Source organism: Rhinopithecus roxellana, chromosome 17, assembly GCF_007565055.1.
Source record: "Rhinopithecus roxellana isolate Shanxi Qingling chromosome 17, ASM756505v1, whole genome shotgun sequence".
In the NCBI taxonomy this organism is placed as follows: Eukaryota; Metazoa; Chordata; class Mammalia; order Primates; family Cercopithecidae; genus Rhinopithecus; species Rhinopithecus roxellana.
The window spans coordinates 39,984,177-40,005,152 of record NC_044565.1 but is presented as its reverse complement, the minus strand read 5'-3'; the positions used below and the strand labels follow the sequence as shown (position 1 = coordinate 40,005,152).

Here is a 20,976-nt window from a genome sequence, read left to right as displayed (position 1 = left end):
CCAAAAAACATACTGGCATGGCAAAGAACATTTAAGGGTATGAAATAGAATACAGAACAGCACTACTCCACATGGAAATTAAGGCCGGGCATGGTGGCTCATGCCTGTAATCCTGGCACTTTGGGAGGCTGAGGCAGGCTGATCACCAGGTCAGGAGTTCGAGACCATCCTGGTCAACAGGGTGAAATCCCATCTCTACTAAAAATACAAAAAAATTAGCTGGGTGTGGTGGCACATGCCTGTAGTCTCAGCCACTTGGGAGGCTGAGGCAGGAAAATAACTTGAACCCGGGAGGCAGAGGTTGCAGTCACGAGCAGCTGAGATTGCGCCACTGCACTCCAGCCTGGGCGACAGAGCGAGACTCTGTCTTAAAAAAAAAAAAAAGAAATTAAAACCACCATGAGATGCTATTGTATATGCAGTACAATAGCCAAACTAAAAACACTGTCTATACCAAGTGTCAGCCGAGATGTGAAACATACTTATACACTGCTGGTAAGATTGATACGACCACTTTGGAATACAGTTGGATGCTTAAATGTACACCAAAACATCCATATGGTCTGGGCGCACAGTAGCTTACGAGTACAATCTCGGCACTGTGGGAGGCTGAAGTGGGTGGATCACCTGAGGTCGGGAGTTTGAGACCAGCCAGGCCAACATGACGAAACTCCATCTCTATTGCAAAAACAAAAATTATGCTGGTATGGTGGTGCATGCTTGTAACCCCAGCTACTCAGGAGGCTGCGGCACAAGAATCGCTTGAACCCGAGAGCCAGAGGTTGCAATGAGCCAAGATCATGACACTGCACTCCAGCCTGGGTGACAGAATAGTGTGACTGTCTTAAAAAAAAAAAAAAAAAAATCCATACAATCCAGCCATTTTCATTGTTACCAAACGAGTGACAACAAGCACATGTGGAGAGGGGCAGAGAAGGTGAAAGTAATTGGATAGAGGCAGACCTTGATTATACAGAGATAGTTTCATGGGAGCATGTACAAGACAAAACTTATCCAACTGTACACTTTAAACGTAATAAATAAGGCAAACAGGAAAACTCTCAAAGGTCAGTATCAATTAAAGGAAACATGTTAAATATCTTCAATACTATTAAGCAAGAGTGACTCAATTAGTTCCGTTTCTGAAATTTTGAGACTTTGTGGGGAAAAAATTATAAAGGACACAGAAAAGCAGGTGTTTGCTCACTTAGGAAGGTATTTCAGAAATTTCAGGGTATTCTGAGACTGGTATATAGCGATTTGGTGAAATGCAGCTATTTCATGAAAAAAGGTTACTAACCCACTACTTATTCATACTCAGCATATATAAGTACAGGGCTTCCTATACATTAGCTCTAATCCCCAAAACCCTGCAACATAAGCTGAAATACAAGGTCGAATAATGTAGCCAGTATTACAGTGCCAATAAATATACCACGTGTCTCACTTCAAAGGAGAGCACTAAATAACATTTTTTGAGTGGATCAGCTTTGGTCTGCCAACTAAAGACATGAATTTGTACAACTCAGAAATTTTAGGGGCCTAACTACTTATAAAGTCCAACCTGGCCGGGCACAGTGGCTCACGCCTATAATCCCAGTGCTTTGGGAGGCTGAGGCGGGCGGATCATGAGGTCAGGAGATCGAGACCATCCTGGCTAACAAGGTGAAATCCCATCTCCACTAAAAAAAAAAAAAAACCACAAAAAATTAGCCAAGTGTGATGGTGGACGCCTGTAGTCCCAGCTACTCAGGAGGCCGAGGTAGGAGAATGGAATGAATCTGGGAGGCAGAGCGTCCAGTGAGCCGAGATCTCGCCACTACACTCCAGCCTGGGTGACAGGCTGTCTCAAATTTATTCTGTCTCAAAATAAATTAAAACAAAACAAAACAAAACAAAAATCCAAACTTGCGGAGTGGTGCATGCCTGTAATTCCAGCTACTTGGGAGGAGAGGCAGGAGAATCGCTTGAACCCAGGAGGCGGAGGTTACAGTGAGTGGAGATTGAGCCACTGCACTCCAGCCTGTGCAACAAGAGCGAAACTCCATCTCGAAAAAACCAAAACAAAATCAAACCTTGTAATTATGATCTTTCCACTTTGGACTATTTTTTTCATAAATTTGCTTCTTCTCTATTCAATGTGTGCAAGTGTGGGTTTTTTTTTGAGACGGAGTTTCGCTCTTGGTGCCCAGGCCATAGTGCAATGGCGCGATCTCAGCTCACCGCGACCTCCGTCTCCCGGGTTCAAGCAATTCTCCTGCCTCAGCTTCCCCAACAGCTGGGATTACAGGCATGCGCCACCACACCTGGCTGATTTTGTATTTGGAGTACAGACAGGGTTTCTCCATGTTAGTCAGGCTGGTCTCGAACTCCAGACCTCAGGTGATCTGCCTGCTTTGGCCTCCCAAAGTGCTGGGCTTACAGGCATGAGCCACCACGCCCCGCCTGTAAGCAAGTTTTTATTAATCAATGAAATGATCTATAAGCCATACACATGAACTGATTAAGACAATCTCTTGGTTTCAATAAAAAGTACAGAAATGCCTTTATATAACATTGTCTTTTCCCCCACCAGGAACAAACAAAAGAGGCTTTCTCTATGATTTGAATTATCTAAATGCCATTTTAAATTAATTTATTTACTTATTTATTTCAGAGTTTCACTCTTGTTGCCCAGGTTGGAGTAGAGTGGTGCTGTCTTGGCTCACTGCAACCTCCACCTCCCAGGTTCAAGCAATTCTCTTGCCTCAGTCTCCCAATTAGCTGGGATTAAATGCGCCCACCACCACACTCAGCTAATTTTGGTATTTTTAGTAGAGACAGGATTTTACCACTTTGGCCAGGCTGGTCTCGAACTACTGATCTCAGGTGATCTGCCTGCCTCAGTCTCCCAAAGTGCTGGGATTACAGGTGTGAGCCACCACACCCAGCCTACATGTCACTTTTAAAAAGTGATGGGGAATTATCTGGATCATGAGTCTGACAGAGAATCACCACCACTGGTAGTCCTAGAGGACCTTTAAGACTTCAGTGATGGCTAGGGGTGGTGATATACCTGTAACCCCAGCACTTTGGGAGGCTGAGGTTGGAGCATCACTTGAGGCCAGGAGTTCAAGACCAGCCTGGACAACATGGGCAAACTGTGTCTCTATCAAAATTAGAAAAACTTAGCTGGGTGTGGCAGCGCATGCCTGTAGTCCTAGCTATTTTGGCAGGCTAAGGCAGGAGTAACTGCCTGAGCTCAGGAGTTTGAGGCTGCAGTGCGCCTCATGGGTGATACAGTAAGTTCTTGTCTCATAACAGATGAATAAATAAAAGACTACCATAAATAGCAACCACTCTTTATTAGGAAATTCTTCCATTTCACCTATTAAAATTTCCCAGCCAGGCATGGTGGCAATTTGGGACGGCAAAGTAGGAAGACTGTTTTAACCCCAGGAGTTTAAAACCAGCCTGAGGCCAGGTGCAGTGGCTCAAGCCTGTAATCCCAGCACTTTGGGAGGCCGAGGTGGGCAGATCACGAGGTCAGGAGATCGACGTCAGGAGATCGAGACCATCCTGGCTAACACGGTGAAACCCCGGCTCTACTAAAAATACAAAAAAATTAGCCGGGTACGGTGGCGGGTGCTTGTATTTTTTTTAGTAAGGACGGGGTTTTGCCATGTTGACCAGGCTGGTGTCAAACTCCGGACTTCAGGTGATCCTCAGCCTCCCAGAGTGCTGGGATTATAGGTGTGAGCCATTGCACCACCCTGCCCTCTTGCCTCAGCCTTGACTGTGGGTCCACACCACCATGCCCAGCTAATTAAACATTTTTTTTTTTTTTTTAAAGAGATAGAGTCTCACTGTGAAGCCCAAGCTGGTTTTTTCAAATTTTATTTATTTATTTATTTATTTATTTATTTATTTATTTATTTTTTGAGACGGAGTCTCGCTTTGTCATCCAAGCTGGAGTGCAGTGACACGATCTCAGCTCTCTGCAAGCTCCGCCTCCCGGGTTCAAGCAATTCTCCTGCCTCAGCCTCCTGATTAGCTGGAATTACAGGCACGCGCCACCAAACCCAGCTAATTTTTGTATTTTTAGTAGAGATGGGGTTTCTCCATGTTGGTAAGGCTGGTCTTGAACTCCTCCTGACCTCGTGATTCGCATGCCTTGGCCTCCCAAAATGCTAGGATTACAGGCGTGAGCCACTGTGCAGGACCTATCTTTTGCTTTTTAAAATTTTATTCTCCTGTGACCCACTGGTACAGGATACAGTAAAGTATAACACAGCAAGAGACATCTAACCGACTCAAGAATCATGAGATTTTCCTGACAGTATTTACACAAGAGGCCTAAACTGAAAATGCCATTAATTTAAAAGAACATGTTGGCCAGGTGTGGTGGCTCAAGCCTGTAATCCCAGCACTTTGGGAGGCCGAGACGGGCGGATCACGAGGTCAGGAGATCGAGATCACCCTGGCTAACACGGTGAAACCCCGTCTCTACTAAAAATACAAAAACTAGCCGGGCGAAGTGGCAGGCGCCTGTAGTCCCAGCTACTTGGGAGGCTGAGGCAGGAGAATGGCGTAAACCCGGGAGGCGGAGCTTGCAGTGAGCTGAGATCCGGCCACTGCACTCCAGCCCGGCGACAGAGTGAGACTCTGCCTCAAAACAAACAAACAAACAAACAAACAAAAAAAAAACAATTAGCCGGGTGTGATGGCGGGCGCCTATAGCCCCAGCTACTCAGGAGGCAGGAGAATGGCGTGAACCCGGAAGGCGGAGCTTGCAGTGAGTGGAGATCAGGCCACTGCACTCTAGCCTGGGCGACAGAGTGAGACTCCGTCTCAAAAATTAAAAAAACAAATAAATAAAAAAAATTAACATATGCTGTGGAAAAGAACCTAAAAGCAGATACAAGAAATTCTAGATCGGAAAAACAAACAAATAAACAAACAAAAAAACGCAGGAATCTAGTTTTGGCATACTCTTAGGCAGTGAAACCTTTCCTTCCTTTAAAATACACCAGGCACTTCTTTCCAATCATGTGAACGAAACTTGGCTTAAAAGGCCGGACTTAGACATCATTCTGTTCCTTTAGCTTGTGAAGCACTCATTATATACACCTAATTTACTGCTGATTTATGATTCCTCTTTTATATGTGTTTTGTCTTTCGTAATTGTAACTGACATATAGCACTTTGATGTACAAGTATTTTTATAACCTTAATATTTAGTAGTCATTGGTACAAAGGAAATGCACAATATGTACCCCAGGTAAACAAATATATATGCTATGGTAGTTGGACAAAGGGTATAGCTATAGTTAACAAGCAAGAAGAATACCTTTAAAACACAGGACACTTACGGACAAAGGAAATAAAATACTTTAAAACTAATTTATTTAATTTCCAATACCAAAGATACTTAAAGATGAAGGAAAATTAATGTTCAGAAGTTATAGTGTATTTTGTGAAATAAATCTTCAGCTTACAGAAGCCTCCCAGTTAAAATTAAAAAGCTAATCATGTTAACTAGGTGTGGTGGCTCATGCTTACAATCCCAGCACTCTGGCAGGCCAAGGTGGGAGGATTGCTCAAGCCTATCAGCCAGCAGCATGGGCAACACGGCGAGACCCTATCCCTACAAAACATTGGAAAAAAAAAAAAAAATTTAGTAGGGCATGCCTGTGTTCCCAGCTACTTGGGAAGCTGAGGTGGGAGGATTGCCTGACCCCAGCTATTTGAAGCTGCAGAGATGGTGCCAATGTACTCCAGCCTGGGGAATAGACTTAGAACCTGTCTCAACAAAAAAAAAAAGAAAGAAAGAAAAATTTTTTTAATTACTTTTTTCTATAACAAATGTAACTATGATGTTGATAAACTAGTATAATCATATATATTTCAAACCTGGAAAAGATCTTCCAGAACAATCAAATGTGATAAAAAACAGAGACGCAGATTTAAGAACAAAATGAGGATTTAAAATTATACAACAGTAAAATGGAACAGAAGAACACTTTTTGGTGGTATGGCAGACCATGGCCGAAATTAAATCTGGGGCTTGTAACACATGAGTAAAACAATAAATAGTAGTAAAGAAACAAGGAATGACTACACTAAAGATCCCTGAAGAATAGAGATAAAGTATTTAGGACTTACTTGGACCACATAGTCAAACTGTGCTTATTAATTTCTCAGTCCATCACAGAACATGATCTAAAAGTTTCAAACCATAATTAAACATTTAAAAAAATGAGAACCTCTTTTAGGGCACACGATTTGCTCCTGCACTATCACTCTTAATCTATGATTTATGATGTATTAAAGATACTGCCATTGATTATCCTTAATATTCTTAAAAAAAGATACTGGCATTAAAATTTCATCATAATCAACTCTAAATGTGCTCAAACTTTGTCAAGGTTTAAGTCAGATTAAATAAGTAAATCCACATCACTATTCTACCATAATGATGATAAGAGAATGCAGGTGAAGGAAATACTTACAGACAAGTCATCAAAGAAATGAAACATATTTTAAATGAAAATACTACTAGAAGTATCATGTGCCCCATAATAAAGTCAAGAAAAAATTTCTATTTTTCAGAGATAAACAAAGAAATAGAGTAGGTAAAAAGGCAGTGTATCATAACTGAAATTAGCTATATCAAAGAATCCTAAGAAACTAACCTTGCCTCAAGTTTCTCAAAATATTACTACATTCCTCAAGGTACCACAGACAGAAAAGTTAAATTAATTAACAGGTATCACTACACCTTCATTTTCTGATCTTTCTTCCTTTCACAAGCCAACCTCTAACAAGGCATCCCCAGAACCACAAAAGGTAAAACAGCTTTGTGATTTTTAGTACTTGGCTTTTCCATCCCTGGGTTAACCATATATATATATATATATTTATATTTATTTATTTATTTATTTTTGAGACGGAATTTTGCTCGTTGCCCAGGCTAGAGTACAGTGGCACAATGGCGGCTCACTGCAGTCTCAACCTCTCCTGGCTCAAGGGATCCTCCTACCACACCCCACTGATATCCCTGTTCCCCACCACCTGCACCACAACACCTGGCTAATTTTTAAATTTTTCGTAAACACAGGGTCTCGCTATGTTACCCAGGATGGTCTCAAACTTCTGGTCTTAAATGACCCTCCCACCTCAGCCTCACAAAGCCCTGGGATTACAGGCTTCAGCCACTGTGCCTGGCCCATATTTTATTTCTATGTTTGTTTTTTTTGGAGACAGGGTCTTACTCTTGTCATCCAGGCTGGAGTGCAGTGGCAGGATCATGGCCCACTGCAGCTCACTGCTGTCTCGACCTTTTGAGCTCAAGCAACGCTCCCACATACCTGGGACCACAGGCATGCACCACCATACCCAGAAAATTTTTTACATTTTTGTCCAGACGAGGTCTCGTTATGCTGCCTAGGCTGGTCTGGAACGCCTGGGCTCAAGCGATCCACTTACCTCGGCCTCCTGAAGTGCTGGGATTACAGGCGTGAGCCATTGTGCCATAGTCCATATTTTTAACTAGAATATTTATAGTCAAGAATTTAACAGTCCAGTCTCCTCTTTCTCCCAAAAGATAACCTATAAGTGGCCTTCCTGTACCCACCAACACAAACAGAACCTGCTTTGCTTCATGATAAAAGCAATAAGCTCCATTAGAGCAAAATATACTAAATATTCATTATATGCCCCCTCAAACAACTATAATAAAAATGCCAGGAATAACAAAATTCTGAATTTATAATTCTTTAATATATTTTCCTACCTTCACACTGGTTCCTTGGAAGAATCTTCCACCTTGTTTTTATCACATTTTCCAAAATTTGTAGTCCATAATACTGAAAATTGGAGAATAGAAGCATGTGAATATATTGCTATATAGGACTGGCAACTCTCAGGATTCACAAATGGACAGACATTCACACATTTACATCTAAAGTTTCAAAAACATTATGCTACCAAGTTTAATTACATATATTAAACAAGTATCTATTCACCCATATACTGAGTTTTCATGCATTTTCCTCATTTTATTGTTTACTACTCTATATAACGTCCTGCTGTTTATACATGCTCACACCAGGAGGAAGAACCAAATAAAAAGCCCTTTAGCAGCCAAATAGGCTTATCTGTCGAAGGAAAAGTAGCAGCCAGATACGAATTCACAGCATAAATGACTGCTCATAGGCTCACGTACTTTAACACGAACAGGCTCCTAAGAATTTAGCAGTTTGGATGCTATCAAGCTTCCTACCATCCTCTAGGAGTTATAAGCTTTTGGCCAAATATTAAAGTATTGTCACAAATACTTTCTATAAAAAGTGTTTACAAGCATCACTGGTGTGTTACTTAAGGAGCAGCAAGACAACCCATGGGTTTATTTTATATTTTAACCCCACCCTTATAGTTGCTATTTCTACTAATTTAAAGATAAACTTTTGTGCACAGTCAAAATAATCACAAATGCATGTTGCAATCTGTATCTACCTTTCAGGTATTTCTTCCTAAATACTGAAAGTTATAACTAAAAGTATAAAAAATTAAAAAACAGAGATACCACTTTCAAGCCATTTTGTCCCTCCTGCTGATTACTCACTCTAAATAGTCAACAACATTTATAGTAATTTATAAAGCTCCAGGAGTTACTACCTGAATTACTATGACCAATTAGCGTGGATAGGCAGGAGGAAGAAAAGGGACAAAACTGTTGTGGTACATTTCAACTGAGAGAATTAGGGAAGAATCAGCTATAATACCTGAAAGGTAAACTCATTCATATATAGACATATAACCTCAGATTGCAAGTTTTGGCTGAGAATAAGAGTTCATCTTTAAAATGGTTAGTCATTACACAATAAAATAGGAGCATTAGTATTTCAACCAAAGGGATCATGTGAATGCTCATTTTATCCAAAGCACAATATAGACTGTCCCAAACTACATTGTGCTCAAACAGTGAATGTTTTTGCTGTTTTCTTTCATTTTAACATTTCATACTTTTCAGGAAAATTTTGCCATTTCAACTAAAGTACTACATTTGCAGAACATTCCTTAAAAACTTTCAAAATCAAAACAAGGCCAAAGCAAAATTCTAAAATTACAAATTTGATGCTATTACAATGTTTCATAATCAGCAGTAAATAGTGATTTTTCTAACCTGTTCATTTTTAAAAACACATCTATTTATTATGTCTAGGTCTGAGAAATACGTAAATAAGCAAAAAAAGAGAATTTTCCAAACGCCTGACGTTCTTAATTAGCTTTTAAAAACATACTACCCTGAACAATTTTATAGGCACAAAATCAGATTGTCAAGACTCAATAAGTCAAAGTAACGCACTGCTTACAACGTATTCTCTTGCCAAAAATCAATTAAAAAGTCTTTAAAACACTAAGAAACAAAACCCACCATATAGTTAGAAATAAAAATCTTAAAGATAACTTCACCTTATTTAACCAAACTTTTTGTTTACATATTTATTGGAAAGACACTGTCACCTAAAGTTACTATTTACTAACCTGTAGTTATTTTCTACAACTGTATAAAGGTAGCATAAGCTTGATGAAGATACAATTCATATTTCATCTTTCTGCCAAGTTGAAGCAGGGAGCCCAATAAAAGCTTTGCCCAGGTTAGGTCAGAGGAATACATCTGTTACCATAATATCCTAAAATCCAATCTCTCCCAGACATAAAGACTTGGTCTATGAAACTGAAACAAAGAAAACTTACATTCCTTTGAAAAAATGTTATTTGGCGCCAGGCAAAGTGGCCCTCGCCTGTAATCCCAACACTTTGGGGAGGCCAAAGTGGGAAGGCCAGGAGCTCAAGATCAGCCTGAGCAACACAGGGAGAACCCCGCCTCTATAAAAAAATTGGTAAGTTAGCGAGGCATGGTGGCATGCACCTGTAGCCCTAGCTACTCAGAAAGCTAGGCAGAATGTCACTTAAGCCCAGGAGTTTGAGGTTACGGTGAGCTATAATCACACCACTACACTCCAGCCTAGCCAACAGAGGTCATGTCTCTTCAAATAATTTTTTTTTTTTTTTAGTATTTTTGCTCAAAACCTGAAGTGACAGTCAAATCTGAAAGCAAATGATAAATCACTACGATCCAAACATTCTAAAGAATTATACTTTTGCATTACATCTCAGAACTTGAGAAATCCACTGCTGAGTTATGAAGATGAGGGACAGATAACAGCAAAGACTAAATGAAAAGATAAATGCATGAAATGATCCCTATGGTAGAAATTTCTACTGAGCCCTTAGAAATACTTATTTTATGCATTGAATTCCCCTTTCCCCTCCCACCGCCCATGAAACAAAAACAATTGATGAACAGAATTCAGTTAAAGGGAATCAAAAGGGTAGACCTTGTGGAGGCCTGCCGTCAAAGCCTAGCTGTGTCAGTTGCACAGGAAGACACCCCTTTTCTTCCTATTACAAGCAATCAACATAATGGAACATTATGATTAATATCAGGTAGTGTTAACATCTTTAAAGAAAAAAAAATGATTGCATAAAAGCCAAATGTCATAGTGCATAAATTTAGCACCAAATCATTTGTAATTTATGTAAATTGAAGAATTCTTTACCTGTTGCTTTCTTTCTGTTCCTCTAATCATCTCATTTTTCACAAGACAAATTTGAGTTTTTAAAAATACTGTTGATAAATCAACTTAAACATTAGTAATGTCTGTCAGTATAAAAAGCAAAATTTACCAGGCAAGCAAACAGGCAAACACTGTTATGTTACTTAAGGTTAGCACTTTGAGGAAGTTCTGGACTGTATTTTTGACCTAAAATTTACAAGCTGTCAAAACTAATTAATATTTTAAAACTGTTAATTAACAAAGTCTGGTTTCAGAAACAGATGTGAATATGGCTATCTTCTGTTTTAACACAATGTATATCAAGTGGAAACCTTTCGTGTATTAAACAGAATGCCATAGTATTTTATTACTTTAAGGCAGTTTAAAGAGAAGTGTGAATCATCAAGCCTAAAACAGACAAAACACATTTTGATCAACCCTTCTGTTCAAACTTAAAAAAGGACCCGAATTATAACATTTTCCATTGTAAATAAAAACTGAGTGCTGTCCCATTAGAAGCCCAATGCCATGGAGTAGGGTTTTAAGCTGTCCACACAACTTGGTGTCAGAGGTGCCTGGCCTGTATTATATTGATTACTTGCCCAAAATAATTCCTTAATGTTATGTTTCATCTCTGAATAACATTCAGAATTTACGCTACTTAGACCTGTATACATATTCTAAAAAGAAAAAAACAAAATCAGACAACCAAAAAAGCCACCTTGCATACTAGTCCCATTACAAAACTTCATTCATAATTCTTAGGACTATTTGCAAGAATTAATTATATGCTTAAGACTAAATTTTGAAACAAATTAACAATATAAAATGATTTGAGATAACAAATGCTAATACTAAAAATGAGATACCTTCCTCAAAGTTTATGACTGGAAGAAAAGAAATAACAGATTTTAAAACCACCACTTGCTTACTTTCGTATTCATATTCTGAGAAAATTCCAAAATTGTGTCGACTCTTGTCCAAGCATCAGGATGCTCCTTTAAATGTGTCAGTACTTCTTGAGCCATTCTTTGCTAAAATATTATAAAAAAAAAAATTAAGCTAACGTGTTCTTTTGAATCATTCATTAAAATGAAAACTACTGAGCAAGGTACAAATTCTAATTGGACAGAGATTCTATCATCAATGTTCAGAAATATTCAAAAATCAGACTTTACAGAAAAAGAAATAAAATTATTTAAATATGACTAATCTTTTTTTTTATTTTTTGAGACAGTCTTGCTCTATTGCCCAGGCTGGACTGCAGTGGCACAATCTCAGCTCACTGCAACCTCTGCTTCCTGAGTTCAAGTGATTCTCCTGCCTCAGCCTCCCGAGTAGCTGGGATTACAGGCGGGTGCCACCACAGCCGGCTAATTTTTGTATTTTTAGTAAAGCTGGGGTTTCACCATGTTGGCCAGGCTGGTCTTGAACTCCTGACCTCAGGTGATCTGCCTGCCTCGGCCTCCCAAAATGCTGCAATTACAGGAGTGAGCCACTATGCCCAGCCAACTCCTAATCTTTAAAGGTGCAAATATTTTACTTTTTTGAAACAGAGTAACATTTTTGGGAGTAAATTTGGTTTATTTTTTAGTCTCAAAACTGCACTGGATTTCAGCCAAAGATCTATTCTGAAGCAAATGAGTTATCAGCATTTAAATCAACCAAAAACAACATAAAAATTCTTATCTAGGCCGGTTGCAGTGGCTCATGCCTGTAATCTCAATACTTTGGGAGACTGAGGCAGGAGGATCACTTGAGGTCAGGAGTTCAAGACCAGCTGGCCAGCCTAGGTGACAGGCAATGTAACGAGGTCATGACTCTCCAAAAATAAAAAATAAAAAAGCTGCGCATGGTGGCTTGCACATGTAGTCCTAGCTACCCAGGAGGCTGAGGTGGGAGGATCACTTGAGTCCTGGAAATCAAGGCTGCACTGAGCTATGATGGTGCCACTGCACTTCAGCCTGGTGACAGAGCAGAGACTCTGCCTCTAGAAAAACAAAAAAATCACATCTACTTAGATAAGTTATGTAATGTAGCAGGACACTCCACTTTACAAGAGTTACCAAGAGCTCTCTAACTACAAAAATACATTTCATGGAAAGACTACTGAAAACTAGGTCTAAGTAAGACCACAAATCCCAAATACTTATATACCCTTTGAGCTCTTTAAAAAGGGCTCTTAAAATTTGTTGTAACCATCCTTTCTCCATTTTGAAATTTCACTAATTTCTTATATAAAATATTTGTTTTGGAAACTATTTCCGTTTTTATTTTCATATTTTTAACATGCAAATCCAGAAATAACTCATCTATGTAGCCATCACCTTGTGCTTGTATCAGTTTTTCTTTGAACATAAAATAACTAAAGTTTATGAAAGTCATCTTTGTGCCTTTCCCTCCTGCCACTTCCTTCTTTTCTCTCTCTTTTTTTTTAGTTAGAGTCTCACTCTGTCACCGAGGCTGGAGTGCAATGGCAGGATCTCGACTCACTGCAACCTCCCCCTCCGGGGTTCAAGCAATTCTCCTGCCTCAGCCTCTCGAGTAGCTGGGACTACAGGCACGTGCCACCACACCTGGCTAATTTTTGTATTTTCAGTAGAGATAGGGTTTCACCCTGTTGGCCAGGCTGGTCTCAAACTCCTCACCTCGTGATCCGCCCACCTCAGCCTCCCAAAGTGCTGGGAGTACACCTTTGTTCCTTCTTTAAAAAGTAATGGCTTTCATGAACTTGGTTTGTCTTTTCCTGTCCTCATTTTCATGGCATGTGTGTAAATTTCATGAATAGGGTTGTATGGCTACCAAATTTTATGCTTATACTCAAAAAATCTTTCAGGCTGGGCACAGTGGCTCCCTGCACTTTGGAAGGCCGAGGTGGGCGGATCATGAGGTCAGGAGTTCGAGACCAGGCTGACCAATATGGCGAAATCCCATCTCCACTAAAAATACAAAAATTAGCCGGGCATGGTGGCGTGCGCCTATAGTCCCAGCTACTCGGGAGGCTGAGGCAGGAGAATCGCTTGAACCCAGGAGCGGAGGTTGCAGTGAGCCAAGATTGTCCCAGTGCACTCCAACCTAGGTGACTTGAGACTCCCTCTCCAAAAAAAAACTTTTCTGCAATTAGATTTTTCCATTTGACAGTTTTTAAGATCCAGCCATGTCAACATTTTATAGTTTTTTCATTTCAGTAAGTTTTTCATACATTAACGTATTTTTACCAAACAGCTTTTAATTCTACTGACAAAAAGCAATGGTTTAATCCTTTTCACTTTTATATCTTTATTTTTTATTTTGTTTTATTTTATTTTATTTTTTTTTGAGACGGAGTCTTGCTCTTTCTCCCGGGCTGGAGTGCAGTGGCCGGATCTCAGCTCACTGCAAGCTCCGCCTCCCGGGTTCCCGCCATTCTCCTGCCTCAGCCTCCGGAGTAGCTGGGACTACAGGCGCCCGCCACCTCGCCCGGCTAGTTTTTTTTTGTATTTTTAGTAGAGACAGGGTTTCACCGTGTTAGCCAAGATGGTCTCGATCTCCTGACCTTGTGATCCGCCCGTCTCGGCCTCCCAAAGTGCTGGGATTACAGGCTTGAGCCACCGCGCCCGGCCACTTTTATATCTTTAAAGGTTTTTTTTAATAACTCAATTAGATCCTTCCTATTACCTATTTCTTTTTTTTTTTTTGAGACAGAGTCTCGCTCTGTCGTCCAGGCTGGAGTGCAGTGGCCGGATCTCAGCTCACTGCAAGCTCCGCCTCCCGGGTTTACGCCATTCTCCTGCCTCAGCCTCCCCAGTAACTGGGACTACAGGCGCCAGTCACCTCACCCGGCTAGTTTTTGTATTTTTTAGTAGAGACGGGGTTTCACCGTGTTTGCCAGGATGGTCTCGGCCTCCCAAAGTGCTGGGATTACAGGCTTGAGCCACCGTGCCTGGCCCCTATTACCTATTTCTATTAAAAGTTGTAAGCAAAAAGTTTGGGCCAGGTGTGGTGGCTCATGTCTGTAATCCCAGGAGTTCAAGATCAGCTTGGGAAACAAAGAAAAATTAATAATGAGCCAGGTGTGGTGGGACATGCACTTATGGTCCCAGCTACTCAGGAGGCTGAGGTGGGAAGATTGAGCCTGGGAGGTCAAGGTTGCAGAGAGCTGTGATCATGCCATTGTGCTCCAGCCTGTATGACAGAGCAAGAAAAAGGTTTGATGACTTTAAAATCTGTCAATTACCTTTCTCTTATACTTTACTTTATCATGGGTTTAATTATGTGGTTATAAACAACAAAGCATCAAAAACAGGGTAGGAAGCACTCTTACAACCATTTCCAACAAAGATACCTTATAATCTTTAGCTTGGCTTTTATTCTAGTCTTTTTCTTAAAAAATCGTATGCTTGGTAGGGCACCATGGCTCACGCCTATAATCCTAGCACTTTGGGAGGCCGAGTGGGAAGATCACAAGGTCAGGAGTTCAAGACCAGCCTGGCCAACATGGTGAAACCCCATCTCTACTAAAAATTCAAAAATTAGCTGGGTATGGTGGGGCGTGCCTGTAATCCCAGTTACTGGGGAGGCTAGGCAGGAGAACTGCTTGAATCAGGACCCGGAAGGCAGAGGTTGTGGTGAGCTGAGATCACACCATTGCACTCCAGCCTGGGCTACAGAGTAAGATTCTGTCTCATTAAAAAAAAGAAAGAAAGAGAGAGAGAAATCATATGCTTATCCTGGCGTTGATGCTTTATTTTAACCACGATCTTTTCCTCAGGTAGTAAACATAATACCACATTCATGACTATCCCATACATCAATCAGCAAAACACACTGCTATACACTCAATAACTTATATGGTTGTTCTCTACCCAGAAACCCACCAGAACCACTGTGGTCACCTGAAAAGATCAGATGCCTGCTTCCACTGTGAGTCTGTGGTTAGAAGAGTTAATGTGTGTATTTTAAAATACAATTATACACATTTTTATTTGATTTCATTAAAGGACTGATGGGTATAATGTGTCATATGAGAAATTATAGAAGGCAGAAAGAATAATGATGTGAGTTATCTAGGGCCAAAGCACATTTTAGCAGTGTTTTGATCTTCTCCCTGAGAATATCTAGCTAGATAACCTTATCTAACTAGAGGAAAAGTTGTATCAAAGATCCTCACACAGTAAAAGTTACTTGGTCAAGTTGCCATTTTGTCAGATGCTTTGAAGTGATAAGCATTCTACACAGAATCAAAAACTTCCCACACTATCACCACTCACTTCAATCTCTACATAAATCATGTTCTTTCCTGTTAGTTGTAATTTTACTCTCCGACGTTACTTCTAGTATTTGCATTCTAATGTATTCTAATCCCACCATTCTTACATAATGTTCTTTATAAACTTAAAACCCCAGCAGGGGTTTAAAAAAAAAGACACAAAAGCAAACTAAAGAGAAAGAAAACCTAGCATCTCCCTTGTGCTACTAACTGAATGGTGAAAGCATTTTAGTTGCTAAGCAATAGAGTTCAAGATCTTTAACAGAACACAATATTGGAGACAACATCCAACTCTTCCTGTATCTTTTTTCTAGGTGTCTACTTGGCTAAAAATAGAAAAATACTTATAACAGAGAGTAGTCCTAATGTAACAGTGCTATTAGCCTACTATACTAACCATGTATGCAAAAGTTGTCTACAGATTAAAAGTCACCCTTGTAAATAATTTCTTCCCCTCCCCAAGTTACACATTCCTTTTTTTTTTTTTTTTTTTTTTAAAAGGCTACCTACAGCTTTCTTCCCAGTTGACTTGAGAGGCTTAATTAGTATAATAAATTTTTCTTGTCATTATTAGCGCACGATATTTTATGAGTAGAAAATTTTTTTTTTAACTTCAAGTAATGAGTATCACATATGCTAAATCATTTTCATTATACTGCTAAATGTACCCTTTAAACAGAGTGCCTTCTACCTACCAAGCACTGTAATAGGGGCTTTATAAACCTCATCATTACTAACCCTCCAATCTCTTGTAGGGCAGGTCACATTTGTACATGGGACTTAAGCAATGACTAGAGAGAGCTTCCAGGAAACAAATTAAGACATCAAACACTAAAAACATGTTTTCCACCACAGCAGCTCTCTGCTACTACTCCTTTTCCTTTGAAATAAGACCCTCAAGGAGGTGGTAAACAAAAAGTAGACTCACTAACAACACAGGACTTTTAGAGACCAAAAGGACTCCTTAACCAGCTTTAAGCTCTAAATCTGTTTCTTCATTTATAATACAATATAAGTTTGCTAGTTATTTTTACGCAACTGATTTTGTCACATGATCTATTAACTACTGCAGACAAAATCCTTTTACTTTGGGAAAGTTAACCTATTGTCCTTATAAACAAAAAAAAAATTTAGAAACACTTTTCTTAATCTACTTTTTATTAAGAACTCAATTTTAAAACAAACCATTAAATTTCTTAATACTATGAAACATTATTAAAAGCAGTATTACTGTAATATATTCTCAATTATAAAAATTACCACTGATTCTGTTATAAGCCATGAAGAACACTGCTCTGTTGGTTTATTTATCATACCTTTAGATGTAGTGAACTAGCTTAGTGCAAAGATTAAATAGTATTAATAGCTGAATCTATGTGGAAAAAATTAAATGCCTTTTTCCCCAATGGCTACAGACCTGTGCTTCTAACATTATATTCAAAATTGAACCCAACCTTACTTTCATAGCTTCCTCCAAAAGCAGCTGTTTTCTATGCATCCATGCTAGAAGAAATGAAGCTTAAAGCTTCATGTTGAATGTACAGCATGAGTAACAACTAAATGACAGGGATAATAAATACTGATGGATAATTTTTTCAAGAATGCTTTTGGAGATAAAGTACTGATCAAAACGCCCTAAGAGTATAAACCCGGACTAACAAGCTTACACAATCACTGCACAGTAATGTTTTCTGTTTTTAGAGCTTCCACAGCCCTTTTTCAAGTTTCCACTACAGTGAAAGCAGTATTGTTAGATTTCACAAGGGAATGGAAACATTTATACATGATGCTTTTTGGACTACCTATAAAAGATAGTACTATATCCATCTTACGTGTTTTCAAAAAGTGTAATGGCACTCAGTTTCTTAATTATGCAAATACAAATATCTTGACAATATAAGTAACCTCATATCTACTAGCTGAACATTCATCTAACCAGAAATCTACTGTTCTGGCAACAAAACTACCTTAAAAGATTTCTGGACAGGCGTGGTGGCTCACGCCTGTAATACCCACACTTTGGGAGGGCAAGGCAGGCGGATCACGAGGTCAGGAGATGGAGACCATCCTGGCCAATACGAAACCCATCTCCACCAAAATACAAAAAATTAGCTGGGCGTGGTAGTGCGCAGGTAGTCCCAGCTACTCGGGAGGCTGAGGCAGGAGAATTGCTTGAATCTGGGAAGCAGAGGTTGCAGTGAGCCAAGATTGTGCCACTGCACTCAAGCCTGGTGACAGTACGAGATTCCATCTCAAAAAAAAAAAAAAGGATTTCTGACCCAACTACAGAACATTTTACTCATTCAAAAACATGTTTGGGCTGGCTCAAGGTGGCTCATGCCTGTAATCCCAGCACTTTGGGAGGCCGAGGCAGGTGGATCACCTGAGGTCAGGAGTACCAAGACCAGCCTGGCCAACATGGTGAAACCCCGTCTCTACTAAAAATACAAAAATTAGCCAGGCACAGTGGTGTGCATCTATAATCCCAGCTACCAGGGAGGCTGAAGGAAGACAACCACTTGAACCCAGGAGGCAGGCGTTGCAGTGAGCTGAGATCACGCCACTGCACTCCTGCCTGGGACATAGAGCAAGACTCTGTCTCAAAAAAAAAAAAAAAAAAAAGTTTGGCCCCACAGGTAAAAAATCCAGTTTTTTTTTCTTGTGACACATACAATTTAAAATTTTACACACTATTTCTGTTTCACCTTTTAGTTGGGTTCAAAAAAGCCAAAAACTTAAACTGATTAAAGCATGGTTTATGTTCAAGATAATTCCCTACATTACCAGTACCACTTAGAAAAGTGCACAAAATTCAACTAACATAAAAATACTTGGTATTCCTGTTTTTAATTAAACAAACATATCTATGAAGTACTTCTGTAAATGTTTTAAAAGTAGAAGAGTCATATTAGCTCCAAACATATTAAGTATATATAAAAGTACAGAGAACCTTTAATACCTACAAAGTATTTAATAACATTCGGCTCTTAAGGACAGAACAAGTATAAGAATAGTATTCCAAAACAACCCAATGTAACCATATCAAACATTATGCAATTTTTTTCTCCAAACTAATTCTCATTATGGTTAATATAGAAATCCAAATTAACGCAAACTATGGAATACCTTTTTTAAAGGTGATAATTTAAAATTTTATTCTAAACCCAACAACTCTGTTACACTGTCAAAATGTTATAAAGTTTTCATTGGCTACTTTACCTGGGCTCCTTCTCCATGGTATAAGCAATTCACCACATTATCTAATAAGTTGATATCCAGTTTTTGGCTGAAATCGAGCAGCTGACGAGCTGCATGGTCTGCTAACATTGTCATAATTGCTGGCATAGATTACTGAAAATAAAGAAAAAACATTGAAGCTGCCTATGAAGTTTTGGAATTATCAAAAACTTCCTACAAGTTATTTTACTTCAACCATGTTATTACAAATATTTTAATGAATACTTTAGAGACTTTAATTACAAAAAACTGAGATAGTAAAAGCAAGTAACAGAAGCTCAAATTACTTAGCTATTTGATAATTACATAAATTATTATGGTCCATTCAACTTTTCTAGTGTTTTGTTTATACACCACAAAGACTTTCCTATTCTACTAACATTTATAGAGTATGCTAATCTATTATTTAAATGCATCCACTATTAGGATTTTATGGTCCTAAAACGTGATACAGTTCACTATCTTGATGTCGAAACTTCTTAAGCAAGTAGGATTAAGTTCAAGTGAATGTGTTTTTCTTCTCTTCCCAACCAGGGTCTTCTGGATAACTCAGTAAAAGCTCACTTCACATTATCTTAACTTTATAAAAATAATTCTATAAAGACAGAATGGGCTGAGCGCAGTGGCTCACACCTGTAATCCCAGCACTTTGGGAGGCCAAGGTGGGCGGATCACTTGAGGTCAAGAATTCCAGACCAACCTGGCCAACAATGGCAAAACCCCATCTCTACTAAAAATACAAAAATTAGTCAGGCGTGGAGGCAGGCGCCTGTAATCCCAGCTACTCGGGAGGCTGAGGCAGGAGAACTGCTTGAACCCAGGAGACGGAGGTTGCAGTGAGCCAAGATGCGCCACCCCACTCCAGCCTGGGCAACAGAATTAAGACTCCATCTCAAAAACAAACAAACAAAGACAGAATGACGTTAAAAATCAAAATGTGGATATACAGTAATTCCTATTGTCTACAGCAATGGTTAGCAGGAACCACAAGTCTAATATATCTTGGTATAAATCCCCTTAGCCTCTACAGAAATAACGTAGTTTCTACACTCAAACCATTCTAATTGTTTCAACCCTCAATGAATTGGGGGATTGAAATTACATCTACAAACATATTTACTGAATATATAATCTAGGAAAAGAAACTTTACGGGCAATATGCCTAACAAGATTTTTTAAATTCCAGGTATTCACTGGCAAGTTAAAAGCTGTAAAAGCCTGCCCATTCCCAAATAAAAAAGAATTCTAAGAGAAAAATGAGCTACTTCACCAAAATATATACTGGTTAAAACCCACTAGTTCATATGCAATGCTATCCTTTTAAGAGGATTCTACTCTAAGATGCTGGCACACATCCACCTTTTTGTTGCCCAGAATTATAAAAAATCTTTCCTCTGCTTTTCTTCAAAGCCAATGCCACTCAAACCTAACTGGTTAAGTCAGTAGTCCTTAACCTATTTGGGGGTCTAAGATGCCTGAGACTCTGAGGAACTAATAGCTCTAACCCAGTTTTTAAAAACTCATGATTTTGTATACAATTATAGAGGATTCAGGACATCCTGAAAGCCATCCATGGCACCCCCGGTTTAGTGTATTTAGAATTAACAAGGTAAGATCTCCACTTCTTCCCATTTTAGGAACTTTCATGGACCAGAAAATGAGTAGCTAATTTCTTTACATTGCACTTGGACAAACTAGCTTGGCAGGGGGGAAAAAAGGCGTTAATTCCTGGCTATTTTATAACAGCTTAAAAATGTCCATAACAATAATGGCAGCAATTTCAATGTTAATGCAAATGTCTTATTTAAATATAACGTCTGTTACAACAGATTAGAACTCCAAAAAATGAGTCACCTATGACTGACATGATGTAAAAATAATGTGAAA

General features: G+C 39.2%; 1 protein-coding gene across 2 annotated transcripts in view; it reads right to left on the bottom strand.

Annotated features, from left to right (window-relative positions):
* Positions 1-20,976, bottom strand: part of XPO1 (exportin 1) — a 61,862-nt gene that overhangs the window by 38,228 nt on the left and 2,658 nt on the right. For both annotated transcript variants that reach the window (XM_030921007.1, XM_030921008.1), the window contains exons 2-4: positions 19,072-19,203; positions 11,537-11,638; positions 7,775-7,847 (exon numbers count right to left, since the gene is read on the bottom strand). In XM_030921007.1, the coding sequence (XP_030776867.1) occupies positions 7,775-7,847; positions 11,537-11,638; positions 19,072-19,197 (301 nt within the window). In that variant the 5' untranslated portion in view covers positions 19,198-19,203. The remainder of the gene's footprint in view (positions 1-7,774; positions 7,848-11,536; positions 11,639-19,071; positions 19,204-20,976) is intronic.